This window comes from Dermacentor variabilis, chromosome 2 (genome assembly GCF_050947875.1).
Source record: "Dermacentor variabilis isolate Ectoservices chromosome 2, ASM5094787v1, whole genome shotgun sequence".
NCBI classification, from domain to species: domain Eukaryota; kingdom Metazoa; phylum Arthropoda; class Arachnida; order Ixodida; family Ixodidae; genus Dermacentor; species Dermacentor variabilis.
In genome coordinates, this window is record NC_134569.1 from 162854380 (window position 1) to 162874248 (window position 19869).

The window sequence follows — 19869 nt, forward strand, 5'->3', positions numbered from 1 at the left end:
AACCTTCGATGTGCTCATTCACTCCGTTACGCGTAAGAGCTGCGCTCTAAAACTTCCAGGAACAAATTCGTCAGCACAAGTAGGACCTTTGCCACCTAAACAGAGAACACAGAGCTGAGGCAAAATGCTGCCAGCTTTTTGATCACCTGATGCCGTCGTCTTGGAGAGACGACAGCACCGTCGTCAAGAACCACCGGCGTCGGCTCCTATTGAATCGTGGCACATTTAGAAGACGCCGGGTGAGTTCAACCTTCCGTCAGAAACCCTTTTCGCCGTTCACGATTTAGGTGTACGAAAAGTACCTGTCCAAGCGCCAAAAAGGCTTATAAGCAGTGCTGCACGTCACACGAAGATGAAGCCGATCGAGCTCAGAAACTTCGGACTTTTAAAATAAATTTTGTTTGAAGCTTTCCTCCTGTCTAATTCAGTTGTCCGCAACCAGGCAGATATCTCCCAAATATTCATATTCGATTCGAAACTTGACAATTCCTATCTTTTACAATTTCGAAGTCTCAAGTTTGATGATAATAACTTTTTCGCTCTATTGAAGCTTTACAAACTTTCCTATCGCTAGAGATACAAAACTGTTAGTGAAAAATATTAGGCAAGATGGTGAACGCGTTTCCTTAGCCAACAACTTTATACGAGAAGACAAAAAGTAGAAAATAGTCGTGGAAGACGTTTCTGGTATGGTTTATTGTCACGTTGGAGTTTGTGCCACTGTGCAAAGATGCCGTTGAAAGGCGAAGAGGAATGAATGAATGTGTGGTTTTTATTGGCGCTAGGGGCAGGTATGGCCCAAGAGCGCCACGCCAGTGTTAGTGATTGTTAGTGATAGGGGAAGAGGAGATTGAAGTGTCTCGAATATTGGTTGATGGTGTTACCCTGGTCACTGAGCTACACCCTTTTAACTGTATACATTGTAAATGCATATATTTTCTTCGCGTAACAGTTTGGTGGACGTGCGGGCTAATCTCGCCATAAGCCGGCCCTACATCTTCGCAGCGGGCGTCACATCGGTTCCGCTGTCATGGCAACTCACGCTGCCTCCTCCGCTCAAACACCAGCGTAATTAGTGCTAACCCAGCTACGTCAAGCGGTAATCTTCATCACCACTGCCAAGGTCGACGTCGAAGACTGGCTGATGTCGTAGGAGCGTGTCCGTAAGCACAACACGTGGGATATACCACACGTTGGCTGGCCAACGTGATACTTTACTTGGGAGGAACCGCGAAGGTATGGTTCGAGACATATGAAGCCGACATTACAAGATGGGACTCCTCCAAGGAAAAGCTGCGCGATCTTTTGGAAGACCTGTCGGACGGCAAATGGAGGCCAAGCAAGAGCTAGCGTCTCAACTAGCCGAGATATCAACTGAATCGTACGACTCGTGTATTCAAGACGTTCTTGCTATCTGCCATAAAGCGGACGTGGACATGCTGAAGGCTGATAAGGTCAAAAACATCTTGAAGGGCAACGCGTACGTTGCCTTCAACCTCTTGTTTTGCAGAAGGAGCTCAACCGTTAAGTCCATCATTAAGGAATGCTGGAATTTTGGGCAAGCGAAGAGCAAACGCATCGTACAACGCGTCGACCGACTTCCCAATACGGCTGCCACTTCCTCCTGCAACGACCTCACGGGTCACATCCGCCTACAACGCCAAGCTTGACACAGGCAGTTTGTCGCGAACTTGAGGCAATGGCTCCAAGTTCTCACTGTCCCCATAGGCATGACAACATGGCCATCTCGCTCATTGAAGCTGTTGTCCTCCGAGAAATTGCAAACATTGACAGTCTGCCGTCCAGTCTGCCGTCGGCCCACGTCCCACCCCTATCGCTCCTGTCATTGCCTCTGCTGCCCTTCGACAGTCGTTCCCGAATCGATATCGGAACCCCTCTGAGTGGCGAACACCAGATGACAGGCTAATTTGCTTTGCGTACTCCCGGGTCGCTCGCATCTCCCGCCACTGCTGTAGTATCCACTGGTACTCCTCGCCTCGACCATATACTGACTGCCGCTTCGACCGAGATCCTCGGCACCTGTCATCATCATCATCATCAGCCTGGTTACGCCGACTGCTGGGCAAAGGCCTCTCCCATACTTCTCCAACTACCCCGGTCATGTACTAATTGTGGCCATGTTGTCCCTGCAAACTTCTTAATCTCGTCCGCCCACCTAACTTTCTGCCGCCCTCTGCTACGCTTCCCTTCCCTTGGAATCCATTCCATAACTCTTAATGACCATCGGTTATCTTCCCTCCTCATTACGTATCCTGCCCATGCCCATTTCTTTTTTTTATTTCAACTAAGATATCGTTAATTCGCGTTTGTGCTCTCACCCAATCTGCTCTTTTCTTATCCCTTAACGTTACACCCATCATTCTTCTTTCCGTAGCTCGTTGCGTCGTCCTCAATTTGTGTAGAACCCTTTTCGTAAGCCTCCAGGTTTCTGCCCCGTACGTGAGTACTGGTAAGACATAGCTGTTATAAACTTTTCTCTTGAAGGATAATGGCAGCCTGCTGTTCATGATCTGAGAATGCTTGCCAAACGCACCCCAGCTCATTCTTATTCTTCTGATTTCTTATTATACAGGTCAGTGAGCATGCATTGCAACTGATCCTCTGGGTTACTAAGCAAGGCAGTATCATCATCGAATCGCAAGTTCCTAAGGTATTCTCCATTAACTCTTATCCCCAATTCTTTCCGACCCAAGTCTCTGAATACCTCCTGTAAACACGCTGTGAATGGCATTGGAGAGATCGCATCTCCCTGCCTGACGCCTTTCTTTATTGGGATTTTGTTGCTTTCTTCATGGAGGACTACGGTGGCTGTGGAGCCGCTATAGCTTTCAGTATTTTTACATACGGCTCGTTTACACCCTGATTCCGCAATGGCTCCATGACTGCGGAGGTTTCGAGTGAATCAAACGCTTTCTCGTAATCGATGAAAGCTATATATAAAGGTTGGTTATATTCCGCACATTTTTCTATCACCTGATTGATAGTGTGAATATGGTCTATTGTTGAGTAGCCTTTACAGAATCCTGCCTGGTCTTTTAGTTGACGGAAGTCTAAGGTGTTCCTGATTCTATTTGCAATTACCTTAGTAAATACTTTGTAGGCAACGGACAGTAAGCTGATCAGTCTATAATTTTTCAAGTCTTTGGAGTCCCCTTTCTTATGGATTAGGATTATGTTTCTCCGAGAGGGAAGGCTGGCATGGTACGTTTTAGAGAGGGGCGACAGATGACTTCGAGCGTACCGGAATCTTGGAAAAACGCTACACTACTGGCCGCTCGCCCTCGCCGCAACGTCGTCAATGCCTTTCGCCTACACCTCGACGTCCCTCGTACCCATCCTACGCGCGCAGCTTCTTGGGAAACTAAACAATGCAGCCCGCGGAGGTGAGTCTGCATTGATGACTCGGACTGCAAAACATCCGCTGACCCCTGCTGCTTGACCGAACCTTGTTCAAATTTTTGTTGATGATGTACCCGTTCAAGCCCTGAGCGATACTGGTGCTTAGGTGTTGGTTATGCGATCAGATCTTCATAGCCATCCGCGTAAAGTCCTCACACCTGCCCAGTAACCTACCATGCGAGTAGCTAATGACAGTACAACAGCCGTGATGGGAATGTGTGCCGCCCATGTTACCTCTGCCGGCCGTCCAGTGTTAGTCCTGTTCACTGTACTGGCCGAGTGTTCACACTAAGTGATTGATTATTGGAACAGACTTTCTGACTACCCATTTAGCACTTATTGACTGTGTAACTGCCACCCTTCCCCTTCAACTGCCCATTACTTTGCCGACCCAACCGACAACCACAAGTCCCGACTTCGTTCTACTGAACTTGTTCGACTACAACCTGCTGCTGCGAGTTACGTCCTCATGTCGCCTTCTCTGCCCCTTTGAGATGGTCTTTACGTGGTGTCCCCACTTTGCGACGCCATCCTGGCACGTCAAATAGCACTGCCAAGCTCAATTGTAACTCTTGCCAGCAATCGAGCGTGGCTTCCTCTTCTGAACTTAGGTTCGTGTATGCAATTGCTTCCTATGTGTGTATCTCTCGCTGTGCTGTACCCTTTGGAAGACTGTGGAATAGCTGCTCTTTCGCCTGAACCACGAGTTGAGCCTGCTGCAGCTTCTACCCCTCCTGGTTCACGCAACGACAAGTTTACGCTAATGATCGCTACTATTCTACGACCTGATTACGCTGACGCCCTTCGCCGCATTCTGTTGTCCTATGAAGGCATCTTTGATTTTCGCAATCGCCCACTAGATCTAACCCGTGCCGTCACCCATCCAATCCACACTAGTGACGATCCTCCTATACACCGAAGGGCGTACCGCGTGTCTGCGGCTGAACGCCAGATCATCCAAACGGTGGTGGACAAATGCTCTCCAAAGATATTATCGAGCCTGCCTGCAGTCCGTCGGCGTCACCTGTGGTTCTGATTAAAAGGAAGGATAACAGCTGGACACTTTGTATCGATTGCTGTCGCCTTAATAACATTACCAAAATGAACTGTATCCGCTTCCATTTATTGATGACGCGCTGGACTGCTTACACGGTGCCAGTTATTTTTCGTCAATTGATTTGCGCTCTGGCTACTGGCAAATCGCAGTGGATGAACGAGATCGCGAAAATACCGCCTTCGTCACCCCAGATGGTCTCTACCAATTTAAAGTGATGCGTTTCGGACTGTGCAATGCCCCTGCTACCTTCGAGCGCATGATTGACTCTCTTCTGCGCGGATTCAAAAGGACCACATGCCTCACCTACCTTGATGATGTCACTGTTTTTTCACCGACGTTTGAGAGCCACCTCCTCCCACTCTCGGCTATTCTTGCTGTTTTTCTACAAGCTGGCTTACAACTCAATGCTACAAAATGCCATTTCGGCCACCGCCAAATACGAGTACTTGGTCACTTGGTTGACGCTGCTGGCGCCCAGCCTGGTCCTGATAAATTTCATGCCGTTGTTGAGTTTCCACTTTCGCTTACTTCTACCGATGTCCGAAGTTTCCTAGGGCTGAATTCCTATTTTCGTCGATTTATGCAGAGCTTTGCCTAAATCGCTCGTCCTCCTCAAAAAGGACGCCACTTTTTGTTGGTGGCCCAACCAAACTGCAGCATTTTCCAAGCTTATCAATCGCCTTATCTATTCACCCGTGTTGGGTCATTTTGGTCCGCATGCCTAGACCGAAGTTCGCACTGATGCAAGAGGCCATGGCATTCGCGTTATCTTGTCCCAACGACAGCGGAACACCAATCGCGTGATCGCGTACGCTAGCCGTCTTCTTTCAGCACCAGAACGCAACTCCATAACAGAACGTGAATGCTTGGCCCTTCTTTGGTCCATTGCTAAGTTCTGCCCTTACCTGCTCGGTGGACATTTCACCGTCGTGACAGATCATCATCCCTTATGTTGGCAGTCCTCACTAAGAGACCCGACAGGCCGTCTTGGCCGCTGGGATTTACGCCTCCAAGAGTACACCTTTTTCATTTCCCACAAATCTGGATGGCTACATAAGGACGCTGACTGCCTCTCCCGCTATCCTGACGGCCCATCCCATGGCACCGAAACCGATGCAGATACCTACGTTTTGTCGATCTCCGACTTCTCCCCCTTCGCCGACGAGCAGCGTTGTGACCATTATTCGCGATCCATCATCGAACGCCTTACCTCGGAGCAACAGGACGTTTCCGTCCATATGTTTCTTCTCCAGCACGGGACTTTATACCGACGCAATATGCATCCACATGGTGCTGAACTGCTTCTCTTCGTTCCCCAGCTTCTGCGTTCGACAATGCTCTCGCAGCTACGCGATGTGCCCACCACTGGTCATTTGGGCGTCTTCCGTATGTACAACCGTGTGCTCAGGCGATTTTTCTGCCCTGGGCTATATCGCTCGGTTCGCAGCTACGTCGCTGCCTGGGAGCTTTGCCAATGCCGCAAGAAGCCTTCATTGTCTCCGGTTGGGCACTTGCAACCTATAGATATCGTCAGTGAGGCATTTTTCCGCGTCGGCCTGGACCTCTTTGGCCCATTTCCAACTTCATCCTCGGGCAACAAGTAGGTGGCCGTTATGCGCAGTACCACGCGTTATGCCATAACGGGAGCCCTCCCTACGAGTTGTGCAACTGATGCGACTGATTTTCTCCTCCATCAAGTGATCCTACATCATGGTGCCCCACGTCAGCTCCTCACTGATAGAGGCTACTGTTTTCTTTCTAAGGTTGTCGACGACGTTCTTCGCTCTTGCTCAACGTCCCGCAAGTTCACAACGGCTTACCACCCACAGACAAACGGACTTACCAAGCGTCTCAACCGTACACTCATGGACATGCCCTCCATGTACGTGTCCGATCATCATCGGGGTTGGGACTACTCCTTATCCTTCGTGACGTTTGCATACAAATCGTCGGGGCACGCTAGTACTGGTTATTCTCCGTTCTATCTAATATGCGCCGTGGCCCACTCCTGCCTCTTGACTCGCTGCTCCTGTCCGATGCCAACACTATCACGTTCTACGCTCGCGACGCCATTGCTCGCGCGGGCACAGCAGGTCACATTGCCCATGATCGTCTTTGGGCGTCTCAGACTATCCAAAAGCATCGTTACGACAGTCGTCGTCGGGATAATCATTTCAGCCCTGGGTCACTTGTCCATCTTTGGTTACCCTCCCGTCGCGCCAGCCTCTGCGAAAAACTGCTGCCGCGATACGTCGCGCCGCACCGTGTTTTTCGCCAAGTCGCCAGCCTCAGATATGAGATATCACCTGTGACTTCGACGTCTTCTACCCCACCAAGAACTGATATCGCGCACGTTTCGCGACTCAAGCCCTATATTTCGCATGCCGATTCGACGCCCTAAAAAGGGTCAAGACGATGCTTTTGCCGCCGCCGGCTGTGACGTACGTGTTTGTGCCGCTTTGAACGAAATGCCGTTGGCAAGTGAAGAGGAATAAATTATTGTGTGGTTTTTATTGGCGCAAACGCTAGGTATTTCCAAAGAACGCCACGCCAGTGCTAGTTATTGTTAGTGATAGGAGAATAGGAGATTGAAGTGTCTCGAAGATCGGTTGATGGTGTTACCCTCGTAGCTGAGCTACACCATTGTAACTGTATATATGGTAAATACATACATTTTCTCTCCGTAACAGTTTGGTGGACGTGCGGGCTAACCTCGCCACAAGCCGGCCCTGAATCTTCGCAGCGGGCATCACATCGGTTCCGCTGTTATGGCTATTGACACTGCTTCCACCGCTCAGACACCAGCGAAAGTTTGACTAGTTTTGCTATATGTTTGACTCTTGCATACTTGACCAAAACAAATAGCCAACAAGGACTTAAAAGGCAGAATTTTATTTTTTTTTCTCTCATCAGCGGAACATATGCCTCGGAAAGTACCTAGAAGGACAATAGTCGGAAAGGACCTAGAAGACTCAGAGGGATGTTTTTTCGCTCAGTGGCGGAACATCCTTGTAGTACTCTATTGGATTTGACCCGTTAAGATGCACTTTATTCTTTCCAGTTTTGCATTGAGCTCAATTTGAAGACGTCGGCGCAGTGCCTAAAGTTGTTGTTCTCAAAGTCTGTCAGCCCATCTTCAATTACAATGTTTCCGCACAGTTGGATGCCTCGGTGGATAAACCCCTGGCCGATGTCAGTGATGTCATCTCCGACAACCTTCATGAAAGCACCGAAAAGGTTCATGTCCTCGAAGGCAGTCCTGTTTTGATTTCTTAGAAGGATGGCTTCTATGGCGTCGCGTGCCTGCTGCATCTTTCCAGGTTCGAAGGGATCGAGGTCTTTCACAGCGTCGAGGGCCTCGGAAATGATGTCCTTATACTTGACACAGAGCTCCTGTAAACACGGTTAATGAAGTTGAGGAGCTGCACGCGAAATAAAGCGAGCAATTATAAATTGAAACCCAAGTCACAATTGCCACTACATTTATTTCCTATAAAACCATCTAAGTAAGTCACTGTAAAAAAGTAATCCTAGCTGTCTGCCCACAGCTCTGCATTCTCACAATATCCTACTTCGAACTGCCAAGCAGTGTATATCGCATCATTTTTAGTAACGTAAGTACTTATCAGCATTGGCAGGAAACAAGCCTCCGTAAATAATGAACGTCTTAAGTGATCAGTTTTGTACCGTGTTGATTACTTTAGCCAAAGGCTCTTGTCGCGTTCATGATTACGCAGTGGGCATGATTGGCTCAGTGGGAAATCAGCCTTTCTCGAGCATCAGGCGTGAAAATGAAGACACCATTTTTAGCGATTCGTTACTACGACCATCTGTTTTTCTGTAAGAGCGTTATCTATTTCTGGCCAATCAAATTCTATTATTGGTGCTAAATTGTTCTAAAGTAATGGTCGTACTTGAAGTAGCTTATGATGTTTTGTGCGCACTAATTTTAAAGCATGCTCTTCGTGGCTTACGCTACCATTTATACATCCAGGAGGGCAACCAGTGAGCAATCGCATCGTCAGTATTGTGGTCGTCATCGTGCTTATTATCATTGCCGTACCTTTATTTCTCGCCATCAATGCTCATAGGGCTGTACGTTGTTCATATGGACTGTAGATGGAACGATTCTTTGATTGCAGCTCGAACAATCCTTAACATTAGCGTTACTCCAACTTCGGATAGAACGCTAAATCATTTAGGCTGATGCAAGCAAAGACATTGTCGATACCATCGCATACGCCTAGAAGGTGACCAAAATGTGGTCCTCCATTCACAAAGCTTCTATGCAAAAGTTCCTTTTCACTGACGAGCGCTAGCATTCCTTCGACTTAGATTACAACTGCTGCCAGCCGTTCACCAGCCGCTTTTTGGAAGGAAACCTCTTCCTGTGTACAAGTCCAAGGAACCAGTGGCTCACGATCGCTATAAGAAGCAGCCAAATAATATATTCAAACACTTCAAAGTGACTCCATATTTTGACGTATATTTGCCCCACTTGCTGCGATTCCTAGGTTTGTGTAGGGGGTAACAAAAAGCGCCGTCTTATTCTGTTCTGATATTTTGTCTGTTTTTATTGCAGTTAACAACCTTCTTAGCCGCAGTAATGGGCGAGTGAATAAGAAAAGCTTATGCTACTATAACACATAGGCTACGCTTGTTAGGTGATTTGGTCGTGTACGACTGTCTAGGTAGATGTCTTCGAACACATGAACAGCGAGTAACCCCCTAAACAACCAAACAATGGCGTACTAATACTAGCTACGGTGGAAATGTTCGCAAGATCTTATGCCACATAGCCGCAGCCGAATCCCCATGCTAAAATCACAAATTGGCCGCTACTTAATGATGCTTGTATTATGGGCGACCTCACTCACCTCATCGTCAACGTTTGACTGGTTTCGAAGGACGACCATCATTCTTCTACTGAACTCCTTCATAACTTGACCAATTTTCTGCGCTTCTTCACCCGTGTCGTAACTCGCCTCAGTGACGTTGGTAACAGTGGTGTGCCCGTGAACACCTGCGTCAGTACAGAGGAGACAATTTATCGGTTTAACCATTACTGATGATTTCGACGATATTTGAACACATCCGCACTTTTCGTTAGCCTAGCATTTGTTTTTAAAGATTGCGTTGTATTTATCATCGTTGAAAGCAAGGCGTTTATAGCGCAGTGTTTTATGGTACTATAGCTCGAAATTCTGACTCACCAATGACGAGAAGAAGAATTGCACACCAAGTAGATCGAAGATGTATTTCGCCTAGACGAGAACAGAAAAAAATTAACATGCCCAAATTTCGAGAGCAGTAACCTAGCTTTATCCACTGCATTAAAATATACCAAACATTTCCAGCTTCCCCTAGAACCGCAGCAATACCTACGCGTAAAACACTGGTAATCTTTACCTAAAATTAAACGCTGCCGCGTTCCTTTAAATGCTTCCTAATGAATGAGGACTTGTTGACAGTGAACGTTACTAGATATCACTTGTAGAGTTGTTCGCTTAAATAATTTTTTGCATTTGACACTTCTCTGATGTCTCGAGAAAACAAGCTAGAACTGGCACCAAAGAGAATTTCCGGTGATCGATTTATAGGTCCCAGACCATCACCCGAGAGAAAAAGAGCATGTGTGCTTTATATCACAAAATATTTATGTACTCTATTTTCATCCGATAAAACGCATTTCGAAACACACCTACGCAAACCCTAGTTTCTTGGCTGTGCAAATTCTCCTTGACCAGCTGATCTGCCAGAGTTGCTTCCGTTTTCTAATCTTGCTGCAAAAACACTCTTTTGCGTCATCGCCTAGAATGTGACATCATGACCGCTGCGTCGCGTGCTCTCTGGACGGCCCTGAGTTGATGTAGAAGGTCTGAGTTCCTGAGCATGGAGCTCCATTCCTCTTCGCTGGTGCGTTGATGACACTGTAATCAGGGACACTTCCAAAACGTGTAATCTAACGTAGAAGCGGAGCCATAATCTGGGCATGTTGGATCAAGGCCTTCGATGAACAGGCTGTATCAAGAAAGACTACCGTATGACGTGTTATGAAACCTGCGCAGGCTCGATGCCTGTGATCTAGAGAGATTCTCATGAGGAAGGTGGAAGACCCTCGTGCCCTACTGATAATGTTTGAGGATCTCATTAAAAGTGAGGAGAACGTCTCTAAGGACCGCTCGATCTTATGCCGAAGATCCTCCAGGCTGCCCATGGCGGTGAGTTAGCTGGGGCACTCAGGCGTGGGCGATCTCGTTCAGGTTGGCCATGGAGACCAGATATGATTTGACGTGAGCGGGAAACAAGATCATTGTGTGAGGAGAAATATCCCTATGACCTAAAATGCGAGTTACTTTAGCTGATACCGATCCGGAATCAAAGGCCCTGACTACTGCTAGTGAGTCTGTAGAAGAGATTGTCACAGTGCCACGTGAGGGACAAAGACGATGGTCACCAAGAAGACAAAAGAGATGATGTAGTGGAGCTAACCTAACGTTCGGCCATACTGGTTGCACCGGCCATACTTTCTGCAGAGTAAAGACGGTCCCATTAAACCCTATATCTCTGCCAGTTTCATTTTTGGTGGAGGTGCGGGGTATTGAAAAATACGGAACTCCGCAGCGGGCTTATCCTCGACCATCCTACCATGCTGACAGGCGACCAGGCCGCTGGGTTAAGCACGGCTTCAGCGCTCGGCACAGCCGGGCCGTCAGCATTCATGACACCGCAACCATCAGTCACCTTGGCCCATCCGCGCGACCCCGCCACCTTCTCTGGTAACGGCACCAACAAAGTCGACATCGAAGAATGGCTTGGCATATACGAACGCGTCGCTGCACAGAACTGATCGGACCCGATAGTGATGCTCGAAAATCTTGTATTCTACCTCCAGGGACCAGCACGCACCTCGTATGACACGCACGAAGGAGAGTTGACCAGCTAGGACGTATTAAAGCAAAAACTTCGCGACCTCTTCGGCAACCTCGCTGGTCGCAAGTGCGCAGCTGCGAAAGACCCATCCTGTCGGGCTCAGACAGCTACCGAGCCGTACATTGCGTACATACTTGACGTCCTAGCTCTTTGCCGCCAAGTCGATGCCAGTGTGCCCAAGGCAGACAAAGTGAGGCACATTCAGAAAGGAATCGCCGACAATGCGTTTAATTTGCTCGTTTTTAAAGACTGCCCGATGGTTGATGAAATTATCCATGAATCCAGATGTTTCGACGACGCAAAGAGCCGTCGTATTGCTAGACAGTTCGTGCGGCTTCCCAACACCGTCGCTACGTCGTCGTGCAAAGACACTCATTCGGCTCTTCAATCGTCATTACAGATAGCGCTCTCCGAACTGTGCGGCGCGAAATCCAGGCTGCGTCGCCATCTTCTTTTGCACGCCCTTCTGAGGATACGCAAGCGACGATCGCCCTCATCCGCGCACTTGTCTGCGAAGAACTGGGCAACGCAGGAATTCAACCTGTGTGCTCCATCACACTCCTTCCGGTTAGCCCTGCACCTCTTCGTCAACCTGTATCGACGTTTAGACGCTATCGAGATCCAGCCCAATGACGAACACCAGACGACAAGCCCATGTGATTCCATTGTAGCGTCGTAGGGCATATTTCTCACTATTTTCGTTATCGTCAGACCTGGTTTTCATGCTCCACGTTCTCCTACCGCCACATCGACAACTAGCGCCAGTCATTTCATGCTCCAAATGACCGGACATACCGCGACCGCGGCCCTTTTGCGTCGCTCAGATGCTCGAGCCATTCGCCGTCACCGCACGATCATAGGTCCTGCTCACCCCTTTCTCGCCGTTTTTGATCGCCTCACCCTTCTGTACGCTCATACCCGGAAAATTGACGGATGCAGCTCCCGGAGGTGACGCTGCATTGGACTCTCGACCGGCAAATCCTCTTCATACCTTGCCGACAGATCAGAACCTAATCGCCGCGGAAGTTGATGCCCTGCCTGTCACTGCCCTTATCGACACCAGCGCACACACCTAGGTCATGAGCGCTGATCTCCGGAAGCGGCTCAAGAAAGTGCTCACTCCTGCCGAGTCTTGCATCGTACAAGTCACTGACGGGGGAACTCCCGCTGCGCTGGGAATGTGTGCCGCTCGTGTCAGCGTCGCCGGTGAGCACATCTTTATTGCTACATGTGTTTGACCAATGCGCGCAAGACGTGATTCTTGGCCTTGATGTTTATTTACCCGCTCAGCTATATTTGACCACTCGCTTGGTGTAGTCAAACTTGATTTCGCTGATGTTACTCACCTTACCGGCACCTAACCGATCCAGTTCTGTTGCGCCGACTGTGTTCGTCTATCCCCGCAGCTACTGACCTGTATCACTACTGCGCCCAACCCCTGTGTTTCGGATGGCGACTATGTCGTCACTCCCTGTGTCAGTGCCTTACTTTCGCACGGCGTATCGTTTCGTCAAACCGTAGTGAGCATGTTAGCTAACAAAACTTACTTTCCGTTCCTGAAATTTGGCTTCTGCCCTGAGGTACTTCCTAAACAATCTCGCTCGCCACACTGTCGACGTCGCACAACTACGACCTTTCTTCCCTCTCGCATATTCCGTCTTCCTGTAACTCTTCCACCTCCTGTAATCCTCATTCCATCACATAGCACGACATTACCAAGATGATAACTCTGGACCTTACCCCCAGACAAACCGACGATGTTCGTCATCTGCTCACATCTTATTCCGACATTTTTGATCATGTAAGTCGGCCTTTGGAACAAACCTCCCTAGTTCAGCATCGCATACACACCAGCGATGCATCGCCTATTCACAGACCGACCTACCGCGTGTCACACGCCGAACGCCGAGTAATACAACAAGATTTCGATAAGATGCTTACCAAGGGCATTATGGAACCATCGTGGAGCCGGTGGGCTGCTCATGTTGTATTTGTAAAAGAAAAGGACAACGCCATGTGATTCTGCACATATTTCCGCCATCTGAACAAAATTACACAGAAGGATGTCTATCCACTGCCACGCATAGACGACGAACTGGATTGCCTACAGGGTGCGGCGTATTTTTAATCGATATACCTGCGCTCCGGTTACTGGCAGAATGTCGTAACCGATTACATGAACCGTGAGAATACCGCATTTGTCCCACCAGATGGCTTTTATCAATTTTGAGCCATGCTATTCGGCTTGTGAAACTCTGCAGCCACCTTCGAGCATGTGATGGACACGCTCTTGCAAAGTTTTAAGTGGTCGATATGCCTTTGTTACCTCGACGACGTCATCGTGTTCTCGCCTACCTTCGCGGCACACCTGGAACGCCTTTCGTCTTTCGCGCTACTGGGCAACAATTAAATTCTTCGAAGTGCCACTTTAGTCGCTGCCAAATTACTATTATCGGTCATCTCGTCGACTCATCTGGCGTCCGCCCCGATCCCGCAAGAGTTCGTGCTGTTGTCGATTTTCCTTTTGCGACCTGCACTCTAAAAACAAGGGCGGGTATCGCAGGAGAGAAGCGGCTGGTGTACTCTTCAAAAAGTTGTTTTACTCTCGCAAAATGTGGAGTGGAGTGAAATGCATTGTTCACTCCGTGACCAAAGAGAGAGTGAAATGTGCTTTTCACTCTGCCCTTCAGAGAGAGAGAGAGAGTTGAATGCCAGTTCTACTCTTGCGCCAATAGAGAACAAAACGTAGCGTAACCTTCCGCTTCAACTGTAGGAGGCTGACCCTGGTGATGTATCACTCAAGCACGCTGAACAATGAACACGCCGTTTTGCTTCTAAGAGAACAACCAGCCACAATTCAAAGCAACGCGCAGCGAGCGCGCTAGTTTTTTACTTGGAGTTGCTCCACCGCATGCGCACTCAACATCGCGGAACAGCACAACACCGGAGAAAGTTGATCCGTTTAGCGAGCACCAACGAAGGCCATCCAAAAGATACCGTGTGTCAGCCATCTCGCGTCACCGCGAAAACACGACAGTCGTTCGTCATCCCTTGGATATAACAACAAATCCTCCATGGTAAATGAATTCTAACTTAGGTGCACATTCTGCTCATATGACATGATATCGCCAGGAAGTCGTCCTGGTGCTTAGCCGACACGATCAACAACAGGCAAGTCAAGCGCGTTGTGTCTCTCGGTTGTCAAACGAAAAAGCCAGTCGTCGCTATAACTGCATGTGATTTTATCACTTGCCGCCATTCGTAAGAGCTTTGAAAATCGCAAACGCTGCCAGATCCACGGTATGTTGAAAAAGACGGGAGGCGAGATGACGCTTAAAATGGTTTGTTCACCAGCCCTTGATTCCCAGCCTATGCGGAGCATGCTTAGCGTGCGTTTTGTGTGTTTCAATTTATTCAGTTTGGCAGTCTACTGTGTACAGAACGCTGTTGAAATAAGGAGTCACATAACAGAATGCGTCATTTCGCTGGCGCCATGCTTTCGTTATAAATAAGCCGCGCGCTTCATGATATCTCGCCCATGGGTAATCTGCGACCACTGAAGTTACGTGCAGCACCAGTGCTAGGTAGGCACATTGCCGCAGGCATTCAGCTGCATGCTGCAAGAGGTCAGTTGGGCGCATTATCTTGAACTTACTGAAAACGCATTAGGAATCCATGTTTTATGCTGAATTAAGTATAAATCCCATATAAGCGATCTTGCGCGCGACAGCTACAAGCGCTGCGATGGAGACGGCTGCCACGTTCGCTCGTCGCCTACAAATCGTACTACGTGCGAGCGACAATCTTGAGTGACGCCTCCCCGGTGTTGCCGGTAAGAGAGCTGCAAACACGCGTCCAAACTGGCGTGACGCGTGCTTAAGGAATATAAGGTGATGTATTTTACTGTAAAAAGTAGCCTAAATATTTCCGAAGGTATTGCGGTAGGTTCTTATCCTTGCGCGTATAAAAGTCAATCGTTTGCCCGTTCCGCGCGACAATGAGTAGTAGTTGAGCGGTGTGCACAGATCCAGTTCCGGCTTCGCGCTATTGGCTAGTCGCTCATAGCACTTCTGGAAGACGAGCGACGATTTCTAGATTTCCAGAACCGGGCGATCTGTTCAAGCGGCAACCCGTTTTGTCGCTCGAAGCCGTCGCTCGTCGCCGTCGCGCACTAAATCGTTCTCATGGTGCTTAGCTCTAAGACTGACCTGTTTTGCTCATGTTTTGAAATGGTCTGATTGTGTGTCTGATTTTATGTCTCCTGTTGCGGTTTTACGAGCACGGTGTGAATCTGAAAGGTTGCTTGTGTCTACGAACTCGGTCAATTGTCAAGCAGCGAGTTATGCATCGGCATCGAATATAACGGCTGCTGTGTGGAATTACAATTGCAGGGGTGCTTTGCATAAACTTATTGTTTTGGACATGCCTGTGCATTTGGTAATATGAGTTGGCGTTTCAGACTTGTGTCATATGAACAGCTAAATCACCCTTCATCTGATGCTTACAAGCGTAAGGCTTGTAAGAGTGCTAATGCTCTCCCTGTGGGGAGAGCATTAGCACTCTTGATACTGCATGGCAGGTCAAAATGTGTTCATCGCTTTAATATTTTTAGCAGAGAAATGAAGTTTAAAAATAAGACGTTGCTTTTGTGTCATGTTACCAGTCGTCGGTCGTACACAAAAGAAAGAGTTGGTCTAATAACGGCGCTCTAACTGCAACTTTTACATGCCTTCAAGAATGTAGAATGCTACATTTCAAACTGGTGCAGTAGTCGCGTCTGTAAAAAACGAACTCCATTGCGCACCTCATAAATGAAAATAAGTTCATGCCTTTTCGTAGGCTTAGATGCAGGCCGCAGTGAACTTTCTTGTTATTACTGAATTGTCGGTAAGCTTACCATAACAAGCTTTGTTGCCCTTTCTTATAGGCACATCCAGTCATATCCATTGAACTGGAGGACCAAAATTTCTCAAATTATTATTCAGTTTGTATTACGACTAGTCAATAAAGATTTTGTCCTTTTAATAGAGAAAATGTTTCATTTGAGTAACTCGGCAACCACAGATTACATGCCGTTCACGAAGCATAAGCGCAGCAGACGCTTCTTATGAAGGAATCAAATACTTCCCACATTTAAGTATTGCGAATCTCTTCAAACGTGACCATGGATCTACATCGTGCTTTCATACTACTGGGAAGAGTACTAGCACTCTGTTCTGAAGGAGTACAAGCACTCTATTTGGAGGAGTAGAAACACTCGTCTTGCAGCTGTAGACGCACTCGGTTTGGAGGAGTAGAAGCGCTCGGTCTGGGGTTGTACTCCTGTGGGCAGAGTATTACCCCTGTTGGGAGAGTATTCGCACTCTGCGGAATAGTGCTAGCACTCCCTGTGGGGAGAGCATTAGCACTCTGCGAAAGAGTACTAGCACACTCTTGCGATGGAGTAACGAAACTCCGTAAGGAAGAGTTTACCTAGTCTCTTTCTCAAAGAGAGTCGTTCTACTCTCGAAAAGTGAGTGAAATATGGGACAAGCAGATACTCCCTCAAAGAGAGTGCCCGGAACATTGTTTTTAGAGTGTATGCTAAAAACGTCTGCAGCTTCGTAGGCTTATGCTGTTATTTCCGCCGACTTGCCAGAAATTTTGCGTACATTGCTCGGCCTCTGCCTGAACTTCTGAAGAAATGCGTCCGCTTTTCAGGGGGCTCTGACCAGCTGGTGCCTTCCAACGCCTTATCGCTGTGCTCACTACACCAATTCTTGCTTATTTGGACCCATCTGGCCCAACAGAGGTCCGTACCGATGCTAGTGACTATGGAATTCACGCGGTTTTAGCCCAGTGTCAACATGGCCTTGACAAAGTTATTGCTTACGCAAGTCACTTTCTTTCACACGGTGAAAAAATTACTCCGTTTCAGAGCGCGAGTGCCTCGCACTCATGGGCAGTGAGAAAACTGCGGCCGTACTTATACGGTCGACCTTTCAACGTTACCACGGAACATCACGCTCTCGGTTGGCTCTCTACACTCAAGGATCCAACGGGTCGTCAAGGTCGCTGGGCACTACGTCTTCAAGAATCTACCTACACAATGGTGTACAAATTGGGGTAGGCTACACCAGAATGCCGATCGTCTGTCTCGGCACCCCGTCGACGCTCCTTACTCCAGGCATGCAACTGCTGGAATTATTTTCACGCCCTCCTCCTTCCACCACATCGACTAGGAGCAAGCACGTGATACATCCTTGCGCGACCTCATCAACTGCCTCCGTTCTGACCTGTCAGATCCCTCGCTTAGCTTGTTCCTCGTTTTGGACGGCATCTTTACCCGCCGGAATATGCGCACAGAAGAACATGAACTGCTGATAGTCGTTCCTTGTCATCTCTGGGCAACTGCACTCGTGCAACTGCATGATATCCCCACAGTGGCCACCTGGGTGTTTCCAGCACCTATGACCATGAGAGGTGACGATTCTTCTGGCCTGGACTGCACGGTACGATACGATGTTGTGTCGCTGCTTGCGAACCATACCAACGTCGTAAGAAGCCTGCTTTCCTTCAGTCTGAAACCCACCAGCCACTTGATATACCCATCGAACGATTTTAACGTGTTGGCCTCGACCTGCTGGGCCCTGTCCCGCCTCCAGAGTTGACAATAACTACATTGCCATTGCAACGGATTATTCAACCCGCTATGCCGTCACACAAGCCACTACGACCAGTTGTGCTACCGACGTCGCAGACTTCCTGCTCCAAGACTTCAGCTTGCACCACGGAGCTCTTCGCCAGCTTATCACAGACAGGGGCCGCTACTTTTTATCTTGGGGGATTGAAAAACTTCTTCACTTTTGCGCCAGGAAACACAAGTTCACGACAGCATAACAGCCTCAACCGAACGGCCTCAATGAACGCATGAACGGAACACTCACAGATATGCTCTCGAAGTATGTCTCCTCAGATTATCGCGACTAGGACGGTGCGCTTCGGTTTGTCACGTTCGCATACAACTCGTCAAGTCACGACAGCGCTCTCTACTCCCCCTTCTATCTCCTCTTTCGTCATGACCCTGCATTGCCTTTAGACACGGTCCTTCCAACTGCTCTCGAGTCCCCGTCTGAGTACGCTCGCGACGCCATAGCTACATCCACGCAGGCATGCCAGATTTCCCACTGAGGCATTTCTGAGTCGCAGCCAAGACAGAAGTCTCTTTATGACGACCGTCATCGTGATGTCCAGTTCTCTGCCCGCGACCTCGCCTTCCTTTGGACTCCTTAACGGCGACGTGGGCCTTTGGGAAAAACTGCTCTCTCGGTGATCTGCCCCTTACCGCGTCGTCTGACAGCTCAGTGATGTGACTTATGAAGAAGCTCCAGCCGATGCTGCCCCGTCGTCCACGTGAACTGATATCGTGCACATGGGTCCCCTGAAGCCCAATCATTTGGTCGCAATCTAGAAGGCGCCGGGTCGGCGCTTTCGCCGCCGGCGGTTATGCCACGGTGCCGCGAGTGGGACAAAGACGACGATGAACAAGACGAAAGGGACGACGTAGAGGAGCTAAACCACCGTATGGCCATACTGGTTGTACCGGCCATATTTTCTGCAGACAAAACACGGTCTCATTTAACCTTAAATATCTGCCCGTTTCAATGCTTTCCTTAGAATCGTCAAGAAGAGCGAGAGCGATAGCTACCTGCTCAACCTTAGTGGGCACCACTTCTATCAGCCTTCCTGATAGAAGTCGAGTGGAGAAAATGACTTATGTGATCAACCCTGGCGACCGACAAGTTGGCCGATCGACCGTACTGCGCTGAGCCTAAGAAACATGCGGACTCCGGGTTTGCATGAACGGCTTTGAGCAGGAATTCAACGACGGCTTTCCGCCTCCCCGCATTGTGCTGCCGGTAAACGTTGCGGGTAAAATGACACACCGTAATGAGAGCCCTTTGCTCCTAAGTGAGATTATGTTGGCGTTCCTCTTCTAAAGCTGTACTACACCCTAGGATGCCCAGGATGCTCCTGCCCGCGGCCGAGGCCTGGCCATTTGAGCCGTATGCTGTGCCTCGATTATCTCTTCCAACGTGTTGTGAATACCCAGTTGCATGAGTCGGTCCGTGCTAATACGCGAAGGGACCCCTAACACTCTCTTGATACTCTTTCGGATCACGGGTTTGAGCTTAGTCTTTTCATGACTATGGCAGTAGCGCATGGCAGCAACGTAGGTCATCATCATCATCATCATCATCAGCCTGGTTACGCCCACTGCAGGGCAAAGGCCTCTCCTATACTTCTCCAACAACCCCGGTCATGTACTAATTGTGGCCATGCCGTCCCTGCAAACTTCTTAATCTCATCCGCCCACCTAACCTTCTGCCGCCCCCTGCTACGCTTCCCTTCCCTTGGGATCCAGTCCGTAACCCTTAATGACCATCGGTTATCTTCCCTCCTCATTACATGTCCTGCCC

The 19869-nt window shown here is 48.8% G+C and overlaps 1 protein-coding gene across 1 annotated transcript in view; it reads right to left on the reverse strand.

Annotated features, from left to right (window-relative positions):
* Positions 1–7348: 7348 nt before the first annotated feature.
* LOC142572906 (uncharacterized) overlaps positions 7349–19869 on the reverse strand; it is a 29647-nt gene continuing 17126 nt past the window's right edge. Inside the window, exons 2-4 of the mRNA XM_075682349.1 lie at positions 9691–9741; positions 9355–9500; positions 7349–7870 (exon numbers count right to left, since the gene is read on the reverse strand). Coding sequence (XP_075538464.1) covers positions 7526–7870; positions 9355–9500; positions 9691–9741 — 542 coding nt within the window. The 3' untranslated portion in view covers positions 7349–7525. The remainder of the gene's footprint in view (positions 7871–9354; positions 9501–9690; positions 9742–19869) is intronic.